Source organism: Halictus rubicundus, chromosome 1 (assembly GCF_050948215.1).
Source record: "Halictus rubicundus isolate RS-2024b chromosome 1, iyHalRubi1_principal, whole genome shotgun sequence".
Classification (NCBI taxonomy): Eukaryota; Metazoa; Arthropoda; class Insecta; order Hymenoptera; family Halictidae; genus Halictus; species Halictus rubicundus.
The window spans coordinates 32,253,289-32,277,932 of NC_135149.1; the positions used below are offsets into that span (position 1 = coordinate 32,253,289).

At 38.4% G+C, this 24,644-nt stretch overlaps 1 protein-coding gene and 1 long non-coding RNA gene across 4 annotated transcripts in view; one reads left to right on the plus strand and one right to left on the minus strand.

Moving 5' to 3' along the window:
• Positions 1-24,644, plus strand: part of LOC143361463 (uncharacterized) — a 114,935-nt gene that overhangs the window by 83,056 nt on the left and 7,235 nt on the right. The window contains exon 2 of one of the 2 annotated variants that reach the window (XR_013083459.1): positions 23,229-23,768. This is a non-coding gene — a long non-coding RNA (uncharacterized LOC143361463). Of the gene's footprint in view, positions 1-22,979; positions 23,769-24,644 lie in introns of those variants that run through there. The other variant, XR_013083458.1, reaches the window with a different exon arrangement.
• LOC143361311 (furin-like protease 1) overlaps positions 3,120-24,644 on the minus strand; it is a 318,740-nt gene continuing 297,215 nt past the window's right edge. Inside the window, exon 11 of one of the 2 annotated variants that reach the window (XM_076800622.1) lies at positions 3,120-3,362. In XM_076800622.1, coding sequence (XP_076656737.1) covers positions 3,316-3,362 — 47 coding nt within the window. In that variant the 3' untranslated portion in view covers positions 3,120-3,315. Of the gene's footprint in view, positions 3,363-3,809; positions 6,627-24,644 lie in introns of those variants that run through there. The other variant, XM_076800613.1, reaches the window with a different exon arrangement.

Consider the following 24,644-nt stretch of genomic DNA (forward strand, 5'->3'; position numbering starts at 1 on the left):
ACATTAACCGCTCCGCTGCGCCCTCGAGTCGACCGAAAATCGTTCGCGACGTGCGCAGCCATGATTGCGCCGCTGATAGTTGATCATTAAACGTCCTGCAGAATTCTGCATATTTTCATAACGAATTGCCGTAAATGCGCGCTCCGTCGAGCCTCGGCTGCTGATCGGTGCGAGAGAGACGCACAAGGAAGATGGCACAGACATTTTGTATATTTACGGGGATGATCATTTTCCTAGTATATTAGCTCATTTTTTACAGTAAAAATCGACTAATGGGTAAGGTGTTGGATAAAAGCGAAGTCGATTGAACTATTCTATTCCGGTCAGAAAGTTAGTGTTAGCAAAATTGTCACACTATTAACCCTTAGCACTCGAGTGGTGACTCTGAAGCACCACTAGAAATTGTTATGGCATTATTTCAAAGAAATTACAAAAAATATTACAAAATATTTGTTACATTACAAAAATTGTATTGAATAGATTATTAAACATTTAAATAGTATATGTGGAAATCGGATCAGTTTCGTATGAATAAAATGAAAATATTCTAAGACGGAAGAAAAATTTAGTTTTAGAATGAAAATAGCGCCGAGTGCAAAGGGTTAACGCTAGGTTTACGGAGCGCTGAAAGTGACTATTTTACATTACTCTACAAAAATAACCGGAACGTGCCGCCCAAATTTTTAGCCATTTCTTTTTAATAACATACATCCAAGGAAATAAAGGTGAATAATTCCTCACCGGATGTGTCTTTAGAATCTTAATAATTGTGAATTAAAAATATTAAAACCCGTCATTTGGGTCCCGTGAACCTAGTGTTAGAAGTGTTTATTATAATAAATAAAGTATTTCCTGGCAAGTGTTCAAATACTTTGGTGAGTCAGCGTACGTCAAACGCGAACGAAGTTATTACGAACGACAATACTCGTCGGCAAAGGACACGAAGGAAGTTAATGCGCGGGGAAGTTGTGTCAATAGTCATAAATAATCCTGGCGACAATGGCGTCGCAACCAGCCCTTAAGCCCGAGCTTCGCCGACAAGAGAGCTACGCGAGAACAAGGTAGCAGCAAGCTCGCCCGGTTTCTTTTTTGCAAGCGGCCGTCCTTTCTGCGGGCTCGCACGAGCCACGAACGCCGAGCATCGTAAATCGTCCGAGGGATAATTGAAAATGAAAATAGAACGGGGTTGCGGCGCTACGGAGGTATTTAGAAGGAACACGACCTTAATGAGTCCGCCGGAACGTTTGTTGCGGGGAAACGCGTCGCTAAGCACGCTGAAAACGACTTTAATTCCCTTCAAGATTAGTAGTCAGATTGAAGCTATACAAGGATTCGAAGCTGTTTCAGCCGGTTCCATTGTCGGCCGGAAAGCAGTGGCGCTTTGTTGCCGCGACTTGTAATCAACGGGTTAATCGTGTTGCATTCGATATCGTCCGGCGACTCGTGTCATGGGAATATCATGGCATCGGTAATAAGGCGGCTGCGAATGTTTCCGAGGATTTACCTTTTTCAAGATTAAATGACAAATACTGAGACTGGCTGGAAACGTGATACGCAACGTGAACTGTGACGTTGAATAGACGGGACAAGAATTTGAATACTGGATATAAATATGTACAGGGAAATTAGGCTTTCTGTTCACAATGAATTCCGAACGCTGAAATAAAAGGAACAATGCCATACTAACAAGAAAAGTCTTTTTTTTAGAGACATCAATCTTCTTTTAGTGCATCATACGCTAAAATTGCAAAATTTAGGGAAATATTAAGAGAACATTCTATTGAGTAAATAATAGCAGAAATTATTCTTGTGAATATTACACAACTAGAAATGATAAATTTATTAATCAAAATTTGCTCGAAGTTAAAATTGTTCCAAATATCCACACTTTTAATGTTACTTTTAATTTTTATTAAAAAACTGGGCGGTTACCTGGTCAATGGCATGGTTAGTAACATTTCAGGCGGAAGATATTGCTATAAAAATTAAATAGCTAGACATAATAAATTTATTCAATGTGAAAATTCTTTGTAATGTGCATGCTATTAAAATAACTATGTATGTCAAGGTCTGCTAGTTTTTTTATAAAAAGCTTATGTGAAATAATAAACCAAAAAGTGTTTAAGACCATCACTGATAAAAGAAATTGCTGTAAATCATCAACTGATTCGGTAGTGAAAGTGGAACAGACCAGAATATAGTCAGACAATGCTGCGGGAGCAGTAGAGTAAGTCTGTGCATTATCAGACATGCCTCAAACGCAGGGACTCACGGATTTCTTCAGTATATTTGGAAAAAGTATACTCATTAGCATCCACATTCACATCCAATTGTTCAATGGTGATTGAACAATGTAAATTCAAAAGGAAGTTACAATCGATCAACCGTGAAAGATAATTTTATATTTCCAAACGAACCCTACCTGTGTAATTTATCCTTACCTGTTTTCTCCTTTTAGAAGTTGCTCCATTAAGTCGGCCACAGTGAAACAAATGAATGATTGGCATTGTTACGACTGGCGCAGACAATTATTCGCGAAGTTTTTCAGTGTGATCAAATGTTGAATGTGTAGAGTGCAGCATTGCTAATAATGCGATTTTTTATAGAAAGACGAGAGAGCTTCGTCATATTGAGAAAGCAGTTCGCAACAGTTTGTTAATTATCGCCAATTAATTTGGCCGTACGAAGCTTATGCATCTGCCGTTCCATTGTAACGCGCGGATGGGATAATGACGCATTTCCTGCGAATGTCATTCGTTATTGACAATTCGGCCATAGACCGTGAGAACACTGCAAATATACACGCCACAGCTTTTCGACAGCAGTCGTCACTCCTCGAAATCATTTACCAAAAACGAGTGAATTTGTTGAAAGCAGTACAGAATTTAATCATGTATCCCATATATTGTTCGAAATAAAATTTGTAAATTATTACTTGGATTATAAAGTCAAAATTATTCTTCGTTTGACCACGCGCTGATTGTGTAAGTGTTTGTGTGTATGAATAAAATGAAAAAAATGATGAAAATATTATATCACGTGATTTTATAAAATTTTGTTTTCAAGGTTAGCGTTAATATTCAATACTAAGGATGTTTAATGAAAATTGATGTTTTCAATATTGTCTATGCTATTATATATTCTTTAATTATACATGAAATAAACTTCACCCATGAAATAGTGTTTATTTAGGCGTGGATAAAACAGAACATCCCAAAAAAATTAAACTACAAACATTAAACTGACAAAAGTATGCTAAGTTAGTCACAATATTTAGTTTTGTATTATACCGTCGTGTAATTGTGTTGTCGTCGATTATAACAGCTGGTCGTATATTGGTTGGTCCACAATAGTTTCCCAAGCTGTAAAGTAAAATTAAATTGATAATAAAAATTGAAACTCAAATTTTCACTGCAAAGTTTCCAAACGAATTAGAATAAATCGGTTAATATTACAATAGTAATAAACAATAAATAAATCGGATCAATGCTTCTCTCAAAATAGTAACATCACAAACTCAAATAATATTGACATAATTGAGTCATATTTTACACCTAATCTTTTACGTCATATAAACATAATGAGTAGAGTTTATTGAATTCGGGGACGCGCACAAATTAAGCATGATCGATCCGTTGTTATCCCAATCGTGTTGCATTAATAGGAGGTCAAGCATTTCTTAGATATAGTAAATTTTAAACTGATTATTTTCGAAATTGTTAGGCATATCTGATAATGAATATACACGAATGGAAATTGTTCTTGTTACCCTATGGACATTTAAAGATTAAATCGATACAACATTTAGGTATGGTTAAGTTTTGTGAAGCTGCGACTTTATTAATACTTGGTTATTAATAAACATACAATTTTTAGACAGTTTTTCATGCTAGCATTAAAGAACCAAGATTTGGATATCCATAATCAATGTATTACATTGAAAATTGGAATGTTCCAATACAATTCGAAGGGAACAACAATGTTCTTGTCGACATGGTTCTCGGTACATGTATCTACAGTTTCGTAACTATAAAAGTCTTTGGCTGTCTGGAATGTAGCTACACCATATTTTTATTCACACACTAAAGTACTACCTCGCATAAATAGTATAACACAATAACTTCACAGGTGTATAAATTACAATGTGCTTAGCACAGCTAGGAACTCGGATTGGAAACGTTACGATCGGTTACGGTGATTCTAGCTAATCTACTTTTGATTATCGGCGAGAAAACTAGTATTAAAAATACAATTTTTTTACATTGTTTCAATATTGACTATACGGTAGACAGAGGATAGCGAAGGCATCATAGTAAGCGTATTTGCAAAGGATCGCAGTGGAATGCGTGGCGCGTTGCAACGTTCGGTGAGAACGTTCTTAATCCTGTTAATTGACACTTTAACGGTACAATTTCACGCAAGTCCAAGTGGACTAATACTAATTTTACTTGAAGCGATACAAAAAAAAAAATTTTGCTAAATGACCGGACGAGAGGAACGTGAAATTGGTTCCTCATTGAATTCCACATCGACGACCCCCAATGATTCATCTTGGCGAGACACGACACTGTGAATCCTCACGTTTCACCCCACTGAATCACATCGTTCTCTATGCACTTGTAATATTCACCAGGCTACGACTAACCTAATTTACGATCGGGGTTGGAATGTATTTGCTAGACCGTGACATCAGTTCAACCGTTGTTTGTCATTATTTCGGAGTACCGTTAATGCTGGCCCGTGATCTTGCTGCTGTCCTTTACTGGTGCTCTTCAAACCACATTACACAGAGACGAGAGTGACACGAGTGAATTGTTTCTCCACTGATTTTTATTCTTCATTAAAAAATAATTTTAGCTGCAGCTTTTCGAACCGTATAAACTGTTCTAATACTCAATTCCTTTCTCATTCTGGAGACCTGATGGAAATGAGCTTTTTCCATTATTATTTACATCCTTCAATCGTGTCAAACCATCCCAAACCATGTCAAACCACACCGTAGAGTACTCTAATCTCCAATTCCTTTCTCACTCTGAAGATCTGATGGAATCGAGCTTTTTCCATTGTTATTTAAATCCTTCAATCGTGTCAAACCATACCAAACCATGTCAAACCACACCTTAGACTGTTCTGATCTCCAATTCCTTTCTCATACTGAAGATCTGATGGAAATGAGCTTCCTCCATTAATATTTGAATCTTTCAATCGTGTCAAATCATACCAAACCATTGCAAACCACACCTTAGACTTAGACTACTGTAATCTCCAATTCCTTCTCCGCCTGAAGATCTGATGAAAATGGATTTTAATCTCTATTCTAACCACGATGAACCATGACAATCCATGTCATACCATCTCGTGCTCGTCCGTCGCTATTATCCGAGTCCTCGGACCATATGAACATTTTTAAAATTACATGAGTCTTCAAAGCATTTTCCAAACCATGTCAAACGACACGTGTGATCATGCCTTCATCTTCCAGTAGTTCATCAGTCTTCAAAGCACTTAGTTACTTAAGCTCGAATGGGTTTAACTATGATAATTTTTACTTTTCTAAAGCTGTCATCCTCTATTACTTCCTGAGGTTATAAAGCATTCAGTTACATAGATATACATTGTCCCGCCGTTCCAGTAATTTTCATTTTTGTCTCGAAACAAAAGTGACCCGGAGAACCCAGAATTCAAGCTGCCGCATCTTCGAAGCATATCAGACATTATCAAACTCCTCTTTCGTTCTTCATTTTTAAGCTTCAACAATTCAGACTGTCTGCAACAGCAACTCAGCCTTTCAATCATTATTAAATTAATTCTGAATTAAATTTTACACTGGTTCTCCAACACCGCTTGAGTCAAAGGAGAACAAACTCTAAACTTCTTGATTCCTTCAAATAGTTGTTTCCCAATTAAAATAGACACGAACTAGAGTTCCTGTCGTTCCTCCAAATAATTGATTCTAAAACCACGATTTCTCGAAAGTCCAATAAAATCCTTTTCCACTACCGGCAAAACTATCGAACGGTTTACACAAACTGATTCGTCGTTCCACTTTTATCTTCGACTGGGAGCGATCGCCGCCTTGAAGAGCCAGAATCCCAGCGGCTCCACCGAATAATTTCGACCCTTTAAATCCTCCGTTCGAAAAAAGGGCTTCCTCGAGCGTCACCGAGCCCGCATCAACCGTTTCTTTTACTCGCTGTCGGAGCAGCTGGGGTTCTCCTGCAGTTTGTCGTTGTCCTTGTTAGCGTCCCCGTTGCTTGAGACCTTGCTGTAGCCGTAGATCTGCGTGTTCCTCCGCCGGAAGTACCAGCTCACCGCCAGGTAGACCGTCGGCGCGACTATCAGCACGGCCAGGTTGATCGCGAACAGGATCGACATCCTGTAGAACCACAGGGTCGACTGCATCGTCCAGGACAGCTCCTTCAGGACGCACTGGTTGTCCGCGAAGTTCGAGTGCACCGAGTCCTCGTAGCAACGGGTGCACTCGGTGTCCGACGGCCCCGAACAGGCCATGCAGCTGTAGTGACAGGGCACACAGGCTGACTTTACCTCGTCGTAAACGGCATAGGTCTTGGCGGGACACCTGCTCACGCAGACGCCGTCGTACAGGTACCAGAACCGGTTACACTCTGAAAAATTACATACATTTTTGATGCTCCTCCGTCTCTTCCCTCTCCCACGGCAGACTTTTCCTCGTGTGTCACGTTGTTTGTGTGCTGTTGTAAGTGCGTATACCATTCTGACGACGGGATGACATCGACGGATTCACTCGTCGAACAATTTCATTGTTTTTTGCTGTTCGTTCAACGACTACCTCAATTTTTTCGAATTTTTCCGGCCGTTTACAAGGAGCAAATTTGCCTTGCAAACATTTCAGTTCTACACCTGCTTCTGCATACTTTAAAAAGGGGCAACTGTACGCGCAAAGTGCGTGGTGTGTAAAAGAATTTTTATGGTGACAGATTTAGTGACTTCGTCATTCTTATTTATTGCTCTGTCAACCCATTTGCATCATTAGCGTATGTATATATACGCTCAATTTTCCTGGTCACTCAACTTTGTTGGTCACTATCATTATTCGTTAGCTAAAAAATAGAAGTGGAGGGTGTTGTTGGAGATGAAAGTAGTAATTCTGATTTTTTCTTACAATTCTGAAATATGAAGTTCTTTTACTTGTAGTCACTTTTGTACTTAAATATAATAAAAACAAAAGTTTGGTGATAAAGGCCTTCTTTTCATACTTCCTTATGATGCAAATGGGTTAAACAAGCGAATTTTAAACAGAATAAATAGAGAAATGAGGAAGATCACTGTAAATTTCAGTTTAGGCACTATAAATAAATGTATAGATTTTCGATTTTAACGAATGCCTTATCTGATGAATTTGAAAAAATGATTTTGAAATATCCAAAATATTTCGTCTCTGAAGAAACTGAGGTTTCTGTATCAGAAACATTGTTTAGTACCTCAAAGCTTTCATTGAATCAGGCTACTGTGTAGATGTATTGTGTTCGTTTGAAAGTAAACGTCGTAAGCGGTTGTCGTACGAGTGATTAAAAAAATCTGCGAGATTGTCTGGTCCCGTGCAAGTGTGCAATAATTACACGCTTCTCGAATGGCGTGCAAAGTTTGCAAATTGTCCCATGATACAACAAGTTGGATATTCGAGTAATATCCGTGTCGAGAGCAAGTTTGGAACACTCCTCAGACGGAAGGTATGTTTAGAGCACCTTTATGCAGTTAATGCAAATGTTGGTAAACCTACGCTCAACACGGAACAATCAAGGATCCCGAATTACTCTTCGAATTAATGGTCATAGAAGCCGGAAACGACTAATAGCTTGGAACTACAATTTCCGCCGATAGCTGTACGCATATCGTTTCGGATCAAATGACAATAGAAACTTTCGAAAGTTATTATTCGTTGCAGACTCGAACGTGGAAAATACAATGAAATTGGGTTCAACCGAACTGTGAATAGACACTTCTCGCAGAATGAATTTTTTACTAGGGCTTGAACGCCGGTAGAAAATTTGATTTTATGCATTGCATATTTGAACGCGCGAGGAATCATTTAAAATCAATTTAATTAAATCCTAAACGTTTGATCAATTGCCGAAATATAATTTTCAAATATCAACAGATAATTTCAAAGACAATGTCATCCACATCAAATTATTTAGACTGCTGATTCTATGCATTTATTGTACGTTCGAACGTTTATTGTACTTTTCGTTTGATAAATTATTCAAGTAGATTTTTCTGTACTTTGAATTCGTTCGTGAAAATTGCATAAACACCCGCAGTCTAAAATGTTCGTTTTCTGTTTTGTATGTGTGTTTTTGGTTTGAAGACAATGCGTATTAAACATAGCTTACATAAAAAAAAAACATAATAATATGTTACAAGTTATGATGAATATCGCTTAAAACTAATTTACATTGACGCGACAACGGCGCTGTAGAACTTAAGAATAAATAAATATAAATAAAAATATGTTCGCGCGAATTAGGCCTCGGTGAATTGCACTGATATTATTTCATTGTTTTTTGTCGTGAATCAATGGACATTCGAGAGAGCGTCTCGAGTCCTGATTCGCCCAGCCCTAATACAAATCGGTTTCGCTTCTTTTTTTTTTTTTTTTGTAAGTAAACATAGAGATCTCGATTTTGCGTTATTTTGTAAAAGAAAAACAATTAAGCGAGCAAGAACCAACTACGGACGGTTAACCTTGCTGGCCACTATTTACAACAACTATGTCACAACGAGCGCGACTACTGAGCATGCTAGACTAGTACATAGACTCATTATGATACTAGGTGGAACTGAATGCATGTTGAGAAGTGTGTGAATTTATGTGCATACGTATCGATCAATTTCGATGATTATTGTGATGACGTTTCAATTGGCTGAACAAGAGGTGTTCAACGATTACATTGTTTCAGTAAAGATCACTCAAAGTTTGAAGGTTACGTTATAAATATAAATGATTTTATAAGTAGATTTACGTATTTGTTAACATTCAAATGCATACAGCTTATTTTACGCACACATTTAGATTTTGATATATTTCGAAATAAACTCTTTCTTTTGTAGAAATCAATGTCAGAATTACAAACAACGTGCCGTGATTAGTAGAAACAATTAACAAATTCGTGTGTCGTGTATGCAGTTAATTCAAGCTTGAGAGATGAAGCAAGCATTTCAAAGCTTAAGGAAGAGTGCTATCATAACCATCAGCCAAACGTCACATAAACAAATCGGTAGTATCGCAGGCAAGGAGAAAAAAAGCAGTATTACTAATTATAAGATAGCAGATGGTAAAACTTGTGAGAGAATAGAGAACACATGTAAAGTCATAGTAATTTGGATTCAAGCAGGCATTATGTACACTTACATTATGTCATAATCAATATTTAAAAGACATCAGAATGTCTAAAAATAATTTTATGAAATGTCAAATATTTATATGTCAACTATTATTGTATTTTAGTTTGAATAAACTCAATGATCCAAAAATGGCGATGGCAAAATACATACAGGAAATCTGAAAATTCTTTTAATTCATTTTTTGTAGCAAAGTTTCAACTTTTTATAAGAGACATCGATCTAGCAACTTGCTTCACGATATTAATAATTACCAGTATGCAAATATCACATTATTATTAATCTTTGTAATGAAAAATATAAACTTTATACACAGTGAATTGAAAATTGCGATACAACCAAAAGAGTAGAATGACACCTTCTGTAAAATAAAAGTACTGCGAGAGATTATCTATAACAATTTTGCGTGTTATAAAAATTGATTTCAAATATTTCTGTTACACTAGTGGTCATTGCTGTGCCTAGTCACACCATTTGCTATGTCTACTTGACGCAAATATACTACAATAGTAATTTCTGTAAATACATTGACAAGAATATTGGATTATTTTCTATAGCAGTTGTCAATAGGGTTGAAATTCACAAGCACAAGTTCAAGAAAAAGTTGCAAAATGGATCATCGCATGAAGAAACTTTAATGTATTGTACATTGAATTTGACAAATAATAAATAGTAATAGTAATAATATGTGGTACAGACAAAACAAGAAATATTAATTACCTCTTTCTTTACAGGAGAGTCATCTACCTCCGTAGTCGTATAAAAATTAACAGACCTCACATGAAACATAATGATGTGCACCCCTCTGTCCCGCGTGAGCCATCCCCAAATTCCCAAACAAGTCCAAAGTGTCCCGGATCCATCGAAGCGTGTTAGAAATAATTCTACGCTACTCCGTCCACGACAAGTTAGTGCCTAATGCGTACAGTACTATAGCCGCCTACGATTCAAACACTACTCGATACGAAAGCAACGTTCAGCGAGAGGATACATGTACGTAGGAACATTACAGAACGATAGAGAAGTAAGACTCACCGTGCTGGTGAAGCAATCAGGGATAGGTCTTTTATTGTTATTACTTATTTTTTTTTTTTTTTTTTTTTTTTTTGATTGATTGGTTGTGGTTGTGGATGTGGATGTGGTTGGTGATGGTGGTGGTTGGCTGGTCTGAGAAAATCCGCACCGCAACTCGCCCGCACGGAGAGGCCCAAGTACCTAAATACATTTTCGGAACCTGCTATGGAGTAAAGGGATGAAGCGACACGTGACGCACCGGGTGCACCGAGTGCACCGAGTGCACCGAGTAATCTTTCTTTTCGCCTCCGAATTCAATTTTGATCTTCTGGATAAACGGTGCCCGATCATCTTTCTTTTATTTTTCCTCCTTCTCCTTCTCTCTCACCCTCTTTCTTTCTTTTGTCCGTCCCTTTGTCGCCGGTCTCTCTTTCACACGGGAAACTCGATTTGTCGCGTCGGAAATTGCTGTGGATTTCTTTGCCTTATTTTTTCGACTTATTTCTGTACAGCGGGGACTCTCTTCCGTCGATGGCTCCGCGTGTGTCACGGTCCCGTTGCTTTTATCGATTTTATTAAGCATCCCCGACAAACAGTCGAATAAACCCTCCGCTGTTCAGTGACTCGCAGATTCGGTTGGACGGGATCCACGGACACGGAGTGTGGATCAACAGCGAATAATACTGGGTGAAAAAATCGATCGAACCGTGTCGAATGAATTTACCGATCCGTCCTTCCCGAAATTGGGACGAGGATTCTCGCGAAACACCGCGAATCTGTTCTCGCTCCGAGCGTTCCAGAATTTTCTGTTTCATTGTTATTCTTCGCACTGAATACATTCTATTAACATCTATTTTTCATAGTCGAGAGCACCGTGGCTTATAGCCACAAGATCAAACTTGTACGTTTCGGTGTGTTGTAAAATTTAAAGCACACACTTAAACATTTGTCAAACTGTTTCGAACGATCGGATTAATCTTCTTATTGTACTTTATCGTGGAACGTGCAGCTAATAGGTTTCTCGTTTTGTTTTTATCGGATTTTAGATATTGGAGAGTTGTCCTTTCGTATTGAACTTAATTGTTGACACATACTTTTTTCTGTTATAGAAAAATCGCTTTAACAGGATTCTTCTTTAGCATGTTCCTTTTGTAACTGAGCATTCTTGCTTTCTTCGAGATTTATTTTACTGTGAGTGCTTAGATGTTTTCGTATTGTTTCTAATCTTTGCATTTTGATGCCTTTTGTAGTGACGTTACGGCCAATAAAAAGTAATATAAAATGACAAAGTACCGGAAATCTGCGAGTCGTTATATGTGGTATGCAGAAATTTTGTGCAACACAATTTTGCAGTTACTCTTTCCGTGATGGAGTTTCGTTTGCACCTACCTTGTACGCGAGTAACAAGATAGTTATAAGATAGTTAAGATAATTAGTTGGACGTTTACTCACAACACGAGATGAACAATTTCTTAATCTACGGCATGTGTAACTCGATCAAATGTTTCTTGGATTGGGAATGATTACTCCAAGAAAGCAGGGAACAATCGTATAAAATTATAAATCGAAGGTGCAAGGATGTAAATAAGGGAAAAGAACAAACTATAGCCGCAGAAACACTGTTAAACGTTTTAGTGAAGGTTAGGTTATCTCAAATTTTAAATAATCTCAATAAGTAAACGATTGTAACGTATTACTGCACACAATTGATACGTGATTTCTCAAAACTATTGAAACAACGTCAGATGAATTATTTACAATTTTGTTGTTACCAGCGTTATCACAAGAATGGTAAACACAAACAATGAACCTTTAAACTACCACCAATTACATTTCTATTTGTTAAACTAGTTATTCGCAAACACAAAACTCCTAATCAAAGTGCAAATAGTGTACAGGGTGGTCTAAAAATTTCGGCTTGAGAGGTGGCTGCTTCCTAATTGAAAACAAATTGGCAATATCATTGAAAATTAATTGTCACACATTTGTAAGCAAAGTTGTATATTTTTCTTGTACGAAAATATATTTATCACGAAACATTGATATGTTAAAGATGCTATTGAAGGATGTTTCCAAGATTTTTAAATATAATTTTTATACATAATTTTATTGAACAGTACGTATTTTATGTAGGAATCATTCGAAATTGTTCAGAAAGTAGCGTTAACAAAACCATCTTTTTAGAACCATCCCTATAGTGCTGCTACAACTACATACGTGTATTATGTGAAATAAAAGGAAAATGATGAACAAAAAATAGTGTATAGAATTTTGCACAACGCATGCACAAACACCATAAACAAAATGCGAAGAAGACAAAACAGAGTTCGTTATAATGCGTTGAAATGCTTTCACAAAAAGAGCATGCAACGCTGCAACACAGTAATTTCGAGCGAAATAATTAACACGTTCCTAAAAGATTAATGACTCGCAGGCAAAGAAACATTATTATTCGAAGGTCGCTGAAAACTGCGCCGAGAAAGTTAGGTCGTTGGAAAAACAAGCAGTGTCGCACCGGATCGCTTAAACTGCGAGCAATTAAAATTTGGAAACGGTCACGCCGCTATACAGGATTTAGCGAGAGATCGGAGCTATTAGGCGATGCTGTCCGACTATGCAAACTGTTAAGTATTTTCATTATTCAAATACAGGTGTTATGGGGGGCCTTTCGCCAGAGTTCACGTGAAAATTCGCTGAATTATTCATGAGGCGCAAGCAGAAAACTTTCCGTATACGGGAAAGTTAAATTAAAATCTATTCCTATGTTAACTTTTAACGGTGTAACTCCTCGCGCCTCTTGTTTTCAAATCTTTCGAAATCCCGCCATTAGCATTTATCCCGTTATCCGACTTCATAACGGTATACGGTTCGGAATCGTTTCGGAAAATTATGCATCGCCGGCCGATGTAACCATGAATAACCTAGCGACTTCGCGAAGAGATGTAACAGTCCCTCGGGAAAATATTGCTTATGGTTCCAGACGATACGCGATAAAGACAAATGAACAGAAACAAGCTTCTCGTCTTTTTGCGCGATCCTTCACGTCTGAGAAAATTTTGTTGAATTATTCGTGCTCTTGAATATTACTGGCCACCGTAAATGTCCATATATTTACATCTAGTCAATTCAGATAAATAGTTTATTCAACGCTACGAATTATATAACTGTATTTTCACCGAATCAATGTTGGCTTAAACTATCCATTGCTGAAGAATTAGTAGAATACATAACATGTAAACTTTTTACCAAATAAACTTGGCAAATTTTATGAAAACATTTATTTGTATAAAATATTTGTAAATATTTGTATAGAAATCTCTAACACCAGTGACAAATAAATATTTTAAATATATTGTACCTTTGATTTTAGCTGATATTTGTCTCATTAAATATTTCTTATTTTGTCCTAATGTAAAATTTGTAAAATAATAATCGTGAGATATTTCAGTGATAGCAAATATATAAGCATACTTTTAGACCACAGTGCACTCCAGTGTCTGACCATTATCGGCTGTTTCTACTGCCAGCATCATTTTCAATATTTCACGTCTAGTTTAAATAGATTGTCAAAGAAATTTATCGGTAGATATACTATGAGCAACAGTGTTGGACAAATTAGCTAATTAAATTCGGAAACAAGCTTTATTTATTATATTTTTATTATATTTTGTCAAAAACGAAATCTGAAGCGCAGGAAATGAATCTCAGTACCTAAAAATCGTTTCTAAAAAATTGAAATAAAAAAATAGAATAAATAAAATTTCGACAGAGCCCTAATAGAAATTAGAAACAGATACGTTACTTAAGTTAAACTAGTCCTGGAAGCATCTACTTTTAATTCATAATGTGTTGAAACAGAAATTAATAACATAGTCGGAAAGCATCTGAGCGCTACACTAAAAGTTAGTCTACCGATTTTATGCGTTTGTGACAATTTCGAAGGTCCAAAAAGCTAGAAATTATGAATTTTTTAGGCCAATTTTAGTAAGGTCAAGGCCCCGAGAAAGGCCAATTTTATCCGAAGAATCCGTTTCGAAATTTTTCTACAGAACCTAGAATCCAAATAAATTTCTACAATCTGGCAGTCATCGTCAAATACTCAAAAACTACAAGAAACATAATTATCAAAATACTAATTAAATTCGTCTTTCCCAGTGACCTGTGGAAACCATAACCCATAGAAACATACAGTCAACCTCAAAAAAAAGTCTCTGTCTACTGTTCAAAACAGAATATCTTTTTTCAAAATTAAATCAAACGACAATAATTAGATCGATAAACACCAGATCGTGTGTAACATCGTTACAAAATTACAAACTCCAGTCGGAACCGCAAGGAAAACAATAAAGATCGTGTTTTACAACTTCTGACCCTGTTCTTCTATTTCTGACCTCGTCTGACCTTGAGGGTCATTACATCGGAAAACATAGTATTCCAATGCTTTCCGGACCCACTGTGACTGACACAAATTTCCAAAAACCATTGTCGAAATTCTCAATAGAGACTCGGGCAAAAAAAAAAGTTGTAAAAATCGATCTTATCTTCGTAATTCCGACCAGTTGCAATTTCCAGAAAAGATTGTCGACACATCATCCATTTATCTTTCTACCATCCGAAAAAGAAACTCGGGTCGTTCGACCCGAAATTTGAATTCGGGTTTTATAATTGTTCCGTCTTAAAGGGTGCAGAAAGACTTTCTCTCGAGTGTAAAAGTGCTCGAAGCCACGTGTTATACGTGGGGATCGTGAAATCGGTAAAAAGTTGCTGGCTGAACAGGCACAGGCCGCCATCCGCGTTCTAGATTGAGCGATCAGTCATGCGACAAATACGGCACGATTCCAAAACCACATGAATCCGCTAAACATGCAACCGAACGTGTTCGGTATTTGCCATATCTACGTGAATTTCGACGGAGGCATGCTTTAGTGGCACGTACCTGTCTCCCCCGTACGAAATAGAAACCAGTGTTTAGCGCATCTGCGTGTTCGTATGTGTGTGTTTATGTGTGTGCGTGTGTGTGTGTGTGTGCGTGCCGTGTGTTTACGTGTATGTGTACGGGGTCTGAGCAATCTGACCGGGCAATGATTCGATTAGTTCTTGAACGAGCGCGCGTGTCGTGTCGTCGTGATCAATAACGTATGCCCGGCTGGGTTTTCTTTGTTCAGGATATTTTTCCCCTTTTAATTCATCCATGATATACAAATTTCAATGTCGCATATAATGGTTCATAGTAGTTGCAATTACTTATACAATATTATTATGTATATGTGTACATAAACGTACTCGTGTTATGTACTCTGACACCTTTCCCTCGGTAGTTTTCTTCCTCCTCGTCGCTCTACGACACGCCGATCTTCTAATCGCGCGAAGGATACCTCGTACGGAGGAGGAGCCTTCTATTTTTGTCTTTTGTTTCTTTTGTCATTCTCTTTTAATCATTCTCTTTCGCGGCGGGACTCGAGGAAGAAGAAAACGGTGTTAAGGCGTGAACACGTCAGGCTAGTCGCACCTCGCAGCTCCTCCTCTATCTCTCTCTCTCTTTTCCTCTCTCATCTCTCAGAAACTCTATAACTTAGGATATGTCGCCTTTCCAAGCAAAGATACATTTTACAATACATACAAACATTTACAATAGATACATTAACAATATGGTGGACCGGGCCGCCGCTGGACAGCGTCGGAATTCCGAGTCCGGGGAAACTTTCGTCGTCCCGGACGTCTCTGCCATTTTATCGACCTTGATCTCGCTGTCTCGGAACATTATAAATATTGTGCTTCAGTTTTTTTGAGGTATTTGAAATTTTATTCGTTTCGTTTCAGCTGGAATTACAGCGGGAGAATGTTTATGCTAGAAAAAGACTTTCATCGAGCACAAGAATCAGTCCAACCACGGTGTTTGCTTTCAGGAAGTTTATGCGAATTGTCGATTCTGTGCGACTATCAACATCGTGTAGAAAATTTCACAATGTTCTCTCAATCGTAAAGATAAATACTAAATCAATTGTAACCGAAGATTTCGTGTTATTGGATTTACTATAAATGCACACTACGAAAAGAAAAATGTAGAGAGAATTGTAAACGTTAATATAACAAACAACTGTAGCTGTAAATTATTCGTTTAAACTGCTGGTTTATAAATGATTCGATATAGTCAAGGATTACTGTTTACCGTTCGATTTAACGAACATGATATTATGGAGGTTAAATTTATTCTCCGCCGCGTCTGCAAAAACGTGGAAACTTTTTCAGCTTCATTAAAACGGAAGTATGTTCATAGAATTAAGCTTAATACCGGCCGCGTTCTGCACATTTGCATCCTTTATAATGTATGAAACATAATTTCGCGCTGGCGTACGAACAATCACGCACAATGATTTAGTAGTATTATCCGCGATTAAATATCTGTAGCATTGACGACGACAGAGATTTCATCCAAATGGATACCTGCCGTAATTTAAACGTCAAATATCGATCCTATCGAGTTATCGAGTACCGAATCACAATGCTAGTTCGTTGTTACATCCCCACGTGCTCGATGAACATAATTCTCCCCGTGTAATGGTTATTAACAGGGGACTCGTTTAATCCTATTTTCGTGGTACTTGAGTGTAGGTCTTCAAATTTAAAAAATTCTATTAACGTGGAATTCGCGAAATGTTAATAACCATAAAGTTTTATGGATCAAGATACTCCATGGGACTTGTATTTTAACATCGCTAACTTTTACTGCTCGCAAAAAAACCGTCCAATGTTGCTTCATTGTCGCCTTACATTAAAAATTACGGTCCCATATTGGACTGGAAATGTACAAAATAGTTTTCCTTCAAATATTCACAGTAGAATAATGAATCCATCGCGCTCTAAACATTCATAGTAAATCCACATGGCTAAATCAAAATAAAACAATAATACTTGACTGAAAAGATCTTTACTTTCCTTTTCATCTAATAAAATAGTTAGCTATTGATAAATTCTTTTAATTTCTGTGCTTGTAAATAACCTAAACCTAGACCTAAATATAATTAATAACCTAAACCTTCGCACACTAGAAAATAGTTGAAAAGTCACTACTAATTTTTACATTTTAATATCTGGCGAAGTAACGCAGATATTCAAACGAAACAAAAACCGTGCAGTAACATTTTGCAGGCTGCGTGAAACGAAAAAATTTTTTAAACTACTGCGACTTCTCAACCCGCCTGGGGGGCCGTATTTTTGGGTCCACATTTTTTGGACAATAGCACGCGTCAAAGAAGCCATCGAAATATAAGTCCCAGAGGTTAGTTATTAGTTATTAGTTATTAGTTTCAGAGAAACGCGAATATTCCGACTGTCCAGCCGCGTTGTCCGACGTATTGTACATCTTGGAAGATACCTCACACCCGAACGAATTGTAACACATCCAAAATCCTGTTCTACGTAGTATTCGTCCACGTTTACACCGTTCGTTACCGGACTACGGACACCCCTCCGCGCTGATTAGAATAATTGACTCTTATCGTTAGAATCCAATATACACGTATGATCGGTGTGTGTATCTACCGTGCAGAGGTGACAAGTTGGCTGGGCCGAGTGACTCTGCTCCGATTGGTGTCCCCTGCTCCCCTCCACCGTCGAAAGTCCACTAGCTCCGCCTCCTTCCACGCGCGTCATCGAAACGATCTACGAATCGGATCGCAGGGACCGTCACGTGACAACCGCGTCGTCGAAAGAGGGGAGGAGCATACGAGAGCCCCGCCCAGCTGGCAAGTTGTCATCCGTGCACGTTGCGCGCGAATGAATGTGTTACTTTCGTAATTGTTTTTCACTTTCCGTTTCGTTTTTCTCTCCGGATTCTCGAGACAATCCGGGACGCGTTTCGAATTGATTCTCGGATTTCTTTTTTCCTTTTTTTTTTTTGTTTGTTTGTTCCGGGCAGTGGCTTTGTCGGCGTCGTGAGGAGGACCTTCAAGTCGATCGTGTATTCGAAAATATCGGAGATTCGGCGTCTCCACGTCTTAGAGCTTCGCTCGCACGCGCGAATACGTTTCGAGACCGGGCCGAAGGTGCTTTCGATGCCGAGCACGTTTTCCCCCGGCGCGCTCTTCAAAATTTCGAAATTTAATCGAGCCTTCGAGAAGCATTTCCGGACGTACACCGGATATAATTGTTTCTCGGGGACTGTGTCATCGCCAAGCTTCGTTATCACTTCCGGCACACTCGTCTACGGTCTTTCCAGGATTCGTCGGTCTTCCTTTTCGCGCATTCCACGCGTATATACAGTTATTATACATTCATTCGTGAAGGTACGTTTAGCCCCCTATAAATCGACTGTTTTTGCTCCGAGTGATTCAACCCTCGAACGGACCGGGTCACTTTTGACCCCTGAGCGCAGCGAAGAGATTGTAGATTGCGAACAAATTTCGAGAAAATCTTGACACTGTTTTTTCAATAATCGTACATTGTGAATTCACAAAGATCTCCAGTGTAATTACAAATAACTGAAGAGCTGTTTTATTAAATCTCTGATCTGCGCCAAAAACGACCATCTCGTTTGAGGGATTATGAGCCAAGGAAACATTTGTCTCGGCTAAATAAAGTTAAAAATATATACCAGGAGTGAAGTCCTAAATAAAAACGAAATTAACAGTTCGAAACGATTATGGAGGGTTAGGTGTGAACGCATACGTAAGTGCATAAAAGTGTGTCTTTGGAAGTGTCAAATGAACGGATGAGTGTGTCTTTTATTCTTAAGTTATGTATAATATTGATTTATCTTTGCATTGCTGAGCGATTTCTACCGACACTATGCATAAACTTTTACAGCCTTGCATAGCGTATAGAAATATTTCATTGGAAGCGATATTTAAAGAAACATTGCGTCAATAGGCGCAAGTAATTAATTTACCTGTTTCACCTAGTGCTAGCATGATTGTAATTCGACTTCAAAGTTTTTAATATAGTAGTTGCAGTTATCCTGTACGATTGCAACGATTCTTCGTTTCGCGCTCGATATCTAATTTTCATTGCTGTAAAAATAGTTCTGCATGAAAATTCATTAACTTTCTGACCGTTAAATCAGTGTTTTCTAGAACTGCGTACTAATCAGGAAATCACTATTATTTACAAATTCGAATTCTACTAATTATACCGTATCGATCGACACTAAGAAAGTGTTACAAATGCCCGTCTTTCTTTAAAAATGCTAAAAAAATAACGCACTCCTGAATTCTAATATATTGTCAAACCACATTGAGTGTCACGTGTGCTTAAATTTTCAACTCTGATAATTATCCACAATCAAGAAGCACTCAAATATTGTTGCAACGTGCTGAAAAACTTCCATGGCGTTTCATCGCTTCGACCAAGTTATTTATCCTTTGTCCTAGAATGTCTAAATATTGTTAAACACGGTCAAAAGTGTTCCGAAAAATCAGAAACTAACAGGTTCCGTAGTTTCGTGGTAAAAAATGGTCGAAAGTTGACCTGAAATTCGCGCTCCAGATTGGAACCCTTAGGTGACAGCAGTGAAGATCGAGTAGAGGATTGACGGAATAGATTCTTCTGTTGACAGCGTGCGCAACAATATCTATAGTCGATTTCCAGCAGAGGAAATTTGCTAGCATCGGGGAATGGTAAAACTAAAATCTGTCGAGCGAAAAATCAGCAATTTATCGCGGCAGACACGTTGACACCATAGTCCACGCTTTTATACGCGTTACGTATCGTCGCGACACGCCGATCCACAGCACTTAAACGATCGATAAATTAAAAGCTAAATGTACAATAAGCGGCTCTAGTGATCGAACTCAACGATACTACTCGAGTAGATCACTTGCTCCTAAATCGTCGCGTCTATTCGAGACTAAAACGAACGTAACAATTGCTTGTAACTATTAAATACAGAGCTCTGTCCCGAGTGGTTCGAAAAGCGATTTCTCTCGATAAATAAACAGTGAGAAGGAGTAGCATTTTCGTCAAATATCCTCCATTCAGGAATCGAATGTCGTAAAGTCACAGATTCCCGCCACGATTGTACACTATCGTTACGGTACTTGTAGATTCCGGATATTTATACGAGTTCACATTTTCAGGGATAATCTGATAAAAGCCGGCCCCGCAAAGAACGTTTGTCAGACTGTATCGCACCTGTTTCGTTCTGTTTTGCGTATCTGCGGTCGTTACAAATGCATGGGACTGCCTGTTGCCTCGATATAAAGTCGACGCTCTTCGCCCCGTTACTGTTTTTCCGGAGAATTACTTTAGTAAATTGCAACGTTGCAAATGCAGCAACCCCCCCCCCCTCCCCGTTGCATGCACTACCGGAAAAATTCGCGCTGGTAAATCGCACGCTCACCACCTGTCACCAGGATCCTTCGTGCACCTTCGCGTGCATTTTATTTCACTAAGAAAAGCCCGAACCACGCGAAACTCTCTTTATTAAAGATTCTGCTAAGTGAAATTAAATCTTGCCGAACTGCACTTGTATTTGTCACTCTGGTTTCCGCGCATTCTCTGCAAACACTGCGTCGTGGAACCTTTAACAAATTTTATAAGCTTCTTCCAAATTTTTCCTCTAGTGAGCTACTTGGATTGTTTAGATCACGGTAGAAATTTCAATAATTATACATATATTCATTTGATTCGAATTTTTCTCCAAGCATTTGTAGCGTGAGACGTCTTTAAAATATTGCAGAAGTTAAAATTCAGCAGAATTTAATAGTTTTCTTTCAATTTTTATTTTTGGAAAAATTCAAATTTATTTTTGGAAAAATTTCAAAAATTGAAAGTTTGAAATTCGTAATATATAAATTAGCAGAATATTTTCTTCTTTAACACTTTGATTGCCAAACTAGAAACCTCAAAAATTCCATAAAATCAAAGCGTTATTTCATAAAATAAAAATAGAAAAAAATTAAATGTATGATATCGAGTAGTCTCGTCGAACTTTCTTACATTTTACTGATCCTAATCAAATTTGGTACAATGAATATATTAACATAACAATTGATTTTAAAACCTGGACGAATAATTCCGTCACCCACATATGGATGACATGGCAGTCAACGTGTTAACAGAGATGGTGTACAGGAAAAATTCCTGAAGCAAGTAACTCAACGGTTGTCTGTGAATTTTTAGAACTTTCGATTTTGCTATGAAATAGTATTTTGCACTGTGAATCAGTCGCTCCGAGAGAAATCGCTTTTGTAATATGCCACTTTCGGGACGTGCAGAACACGGGAACGGGTGTGTTCGGTCATTTTGTCGATTAGCATACGATGTACACGAACCTCCTCGTAAACGAATGCTGTGCGAGTATCGCGAACTGGAATTCCACGTCGCAGCAAGAATTCCAAGGAACTGTTTGTGCGTGTATGGTAATCAGGTAAAATTAATCGATTTCCTCGGTAAGCATGTTTCCACGGTTCGCGTCGCGCACCGAAGCATCCGCGGTTCACTAAAAATTGTCTAACTACGAAACATATAGCAACAGGAAACTAGAGATAGAATAACAATTATTAATTATACTACAGCGGTTGATCGTCACCGTCGATCGCAACCACGGCAACGATCACGCTGTGTCGCGTTTCTCAAAACTGTAACATATCACTTGAAAGATTAGCGGGCTGGTTTCTACACTTCATTCGACTTTATGTTCGTTGCGACAGCGATTCTCGTATTCCCCGGTATGGAGAAGGTCGGGACTATGCGAATATGGCTCCGAGGGTATAACATAACTGTGCGATTCTCCACCTTTGTGCACGGTTCAGGTGGGCACGTTGCTATTCGCGACGGTGATTCAGAAAATTGGCTGAATCGCGTATTCCTAGCTTTGTAATAGCTGCTGGGAATTTTGTTTCCGATTCAACGGCTCCGTATTATCCTCTGAAAATGATCCCGCGTTATTCCAACGGAAATAACAAATAAAAGGATTTTCCATTTAAAAACGATACACTCGGTTGTAATTCGATGCACACGAAATGTCAACAGAAATGAAATTTACCTTTTCCAACTTGAGATTCTACAGGGAAAAATAAAACAATCCGTTTTTCAATCGGAGGGTTAATATAAATGTCTCCATCTGCATACAATAACAATATAACCACTATTTTCACAGAGAAAAATCTTTTTTTGCGATCTAAAAATTCTAAAAATTAGCTACAATATTTAAAATTGATATGCTACCACTTCTGTTTCTAACAAATTTCCAAGCGTCAATTTGACTCCCTTGCCGTGAAATCTACGTTAATTAGGCCGCGCATCTTCGTGAAAAATAAAATGTTTATATTTGCATGGGAACGAAGCTGAATGAAAATTTATTTCTTGCGCGAATAATTTTAGTCGATCGAAAATAACGTCTCTTTTAAATGTTTTTACAAGCCCTCTATTAGTTCAGCCAGAATATCGGCTTGACCCAAAATATTAAAATCGTCATTGAATTACTCAGTTTCTGACGCGTCTAGGACAAGTAAAAAAGATTTGATAAACAAAGCAGTTACATAGTTGTAATAATGGCCTTCCGAGGGTTAAAAGCGGGCCGATAACCCGTATTTATAGCGAAAAAAATAGTGGTAACATAAACTCGTTCGTTATATTTAATGTGTTAGACAATTTCGATCTGTAATCGGTAGCAGAACAAAATGGAGACAGATTGAAAATCCCCCTTTTTTCGTAACACGTCCGACTCGGTTTCGAAAGGCAACGAACGGAATGAAGCTGTGCATTTTTGAAATGGAAAATCGTGATCGGAGCGAAAAGGTATATTTTCGGATGAAACCAACCTGAACGGTGCACGAGAGTTGAAACGGACGGGGGTGTGAAACGGGTTAGTTCGAATGACGTCGGTTCAGAGCGGTCTCGTTAGCCGACCAGACGGCAGGAATCGAAGCAAGGGATGAAAAGGCAACGCTCGAATTTAATGTAGAAGCATCCGCACGTTGAAAATGATATGTGCTTGATAACATGGCCGATCGAGTCGCGGTGAATGGGCCCGCGTTACGCTGGAACGACGATAACGCGTTGTTTCCAGGCGTTCTCGGTCCGGCCATCGGCCGATCTTATTGCGCAGCCTCCGGTTAAAATGATATGACGTTCTGCGATAGAATAACAACGCGGGCAACAAATAGACGACGTACGAACGAACGATAACAGTCGCGACTCCGGAGCGGGATTATTCGCTAAAGGGAAAATCACATTGGCTGATCCGGCGCAGCACCGAATTCTGGGAACGGAGGAACGGGAGGAACCGGTTTTTCCTGAAGCAATTAGGTTAACGTTAGGCGAGGAAGCAGTCAACGGAGGGAGTACGCGCGGAGGAGCAGTGGCCCGCCGATTTATTCCCGAAATCTAATTTCAAATTTGCAACAAAAATTGCTGGTAACACGATCGAGGTAAATCCCAGGCTTCGAATCACAAATCGGTAAATAAAGTAATGTAGAGCGTAAGACAAATTTCCGAGTAATTTTATATTCTAATTTCGCCGGAATCTTTGCGTCGAATTTAACACTAGGTTTGCGGAGCACTAAAAGTGACTATTTTGCATTACTCTATAAAAATAAGAAGAACGTGCTATCCACGTTTTTAGCGATACTTTTAAAATAATATATACTCAAAGAAATGATAGATAATTTCTCATGTATGCATGCTTAGAATCTTCATAATTTTAAATTAAAAATACTAGAACCCGTCCCGTAAACCTAGTGTTAAAGACCCCGAAGAGGAAGAAACGATTGAAATTCTAGGCAGGGAAGCGACGTGTAGGTCTTCTAATTAGTTTGTTGTTTGGAACGGAGAACAAGACCGCGAGCCACCGCGGGGTTGGAATAATATCGTCTCGTCTCGTCTCGCCGTGAGAATAATTTATTATTGCACTGGAATTATTGCTTCCGCGAGCAAACGACACACTCTGGTGACTGTTCGCCGAGGCATCCATCGACGATACTTGTTCCGAAAGAGATCGGTAATAGAGAAATTAAGATAGAAAGAAAACAGGCAGGGATTTCGCAGGAAGCAAGATATCGGAGACTCGTAAGACATGCTTGTTGATCACAGACAATGATAAAAACGTAACAAGTATGGTCCGGTGTCACGCGATCCGCGCGTTTTCAACGTAAAACGAGACCCAACGGTGAAATCGGTCCGATTTCCATGACTGGAACGGAAGACCTGTGATTTTCTAAACGACCGCATCATCGTTTCCCTTCGATTTCCATTCGATCGCATCTTTTCGCGAAACGAGGACGCCGAATTGATCGATTCCCCTCGTT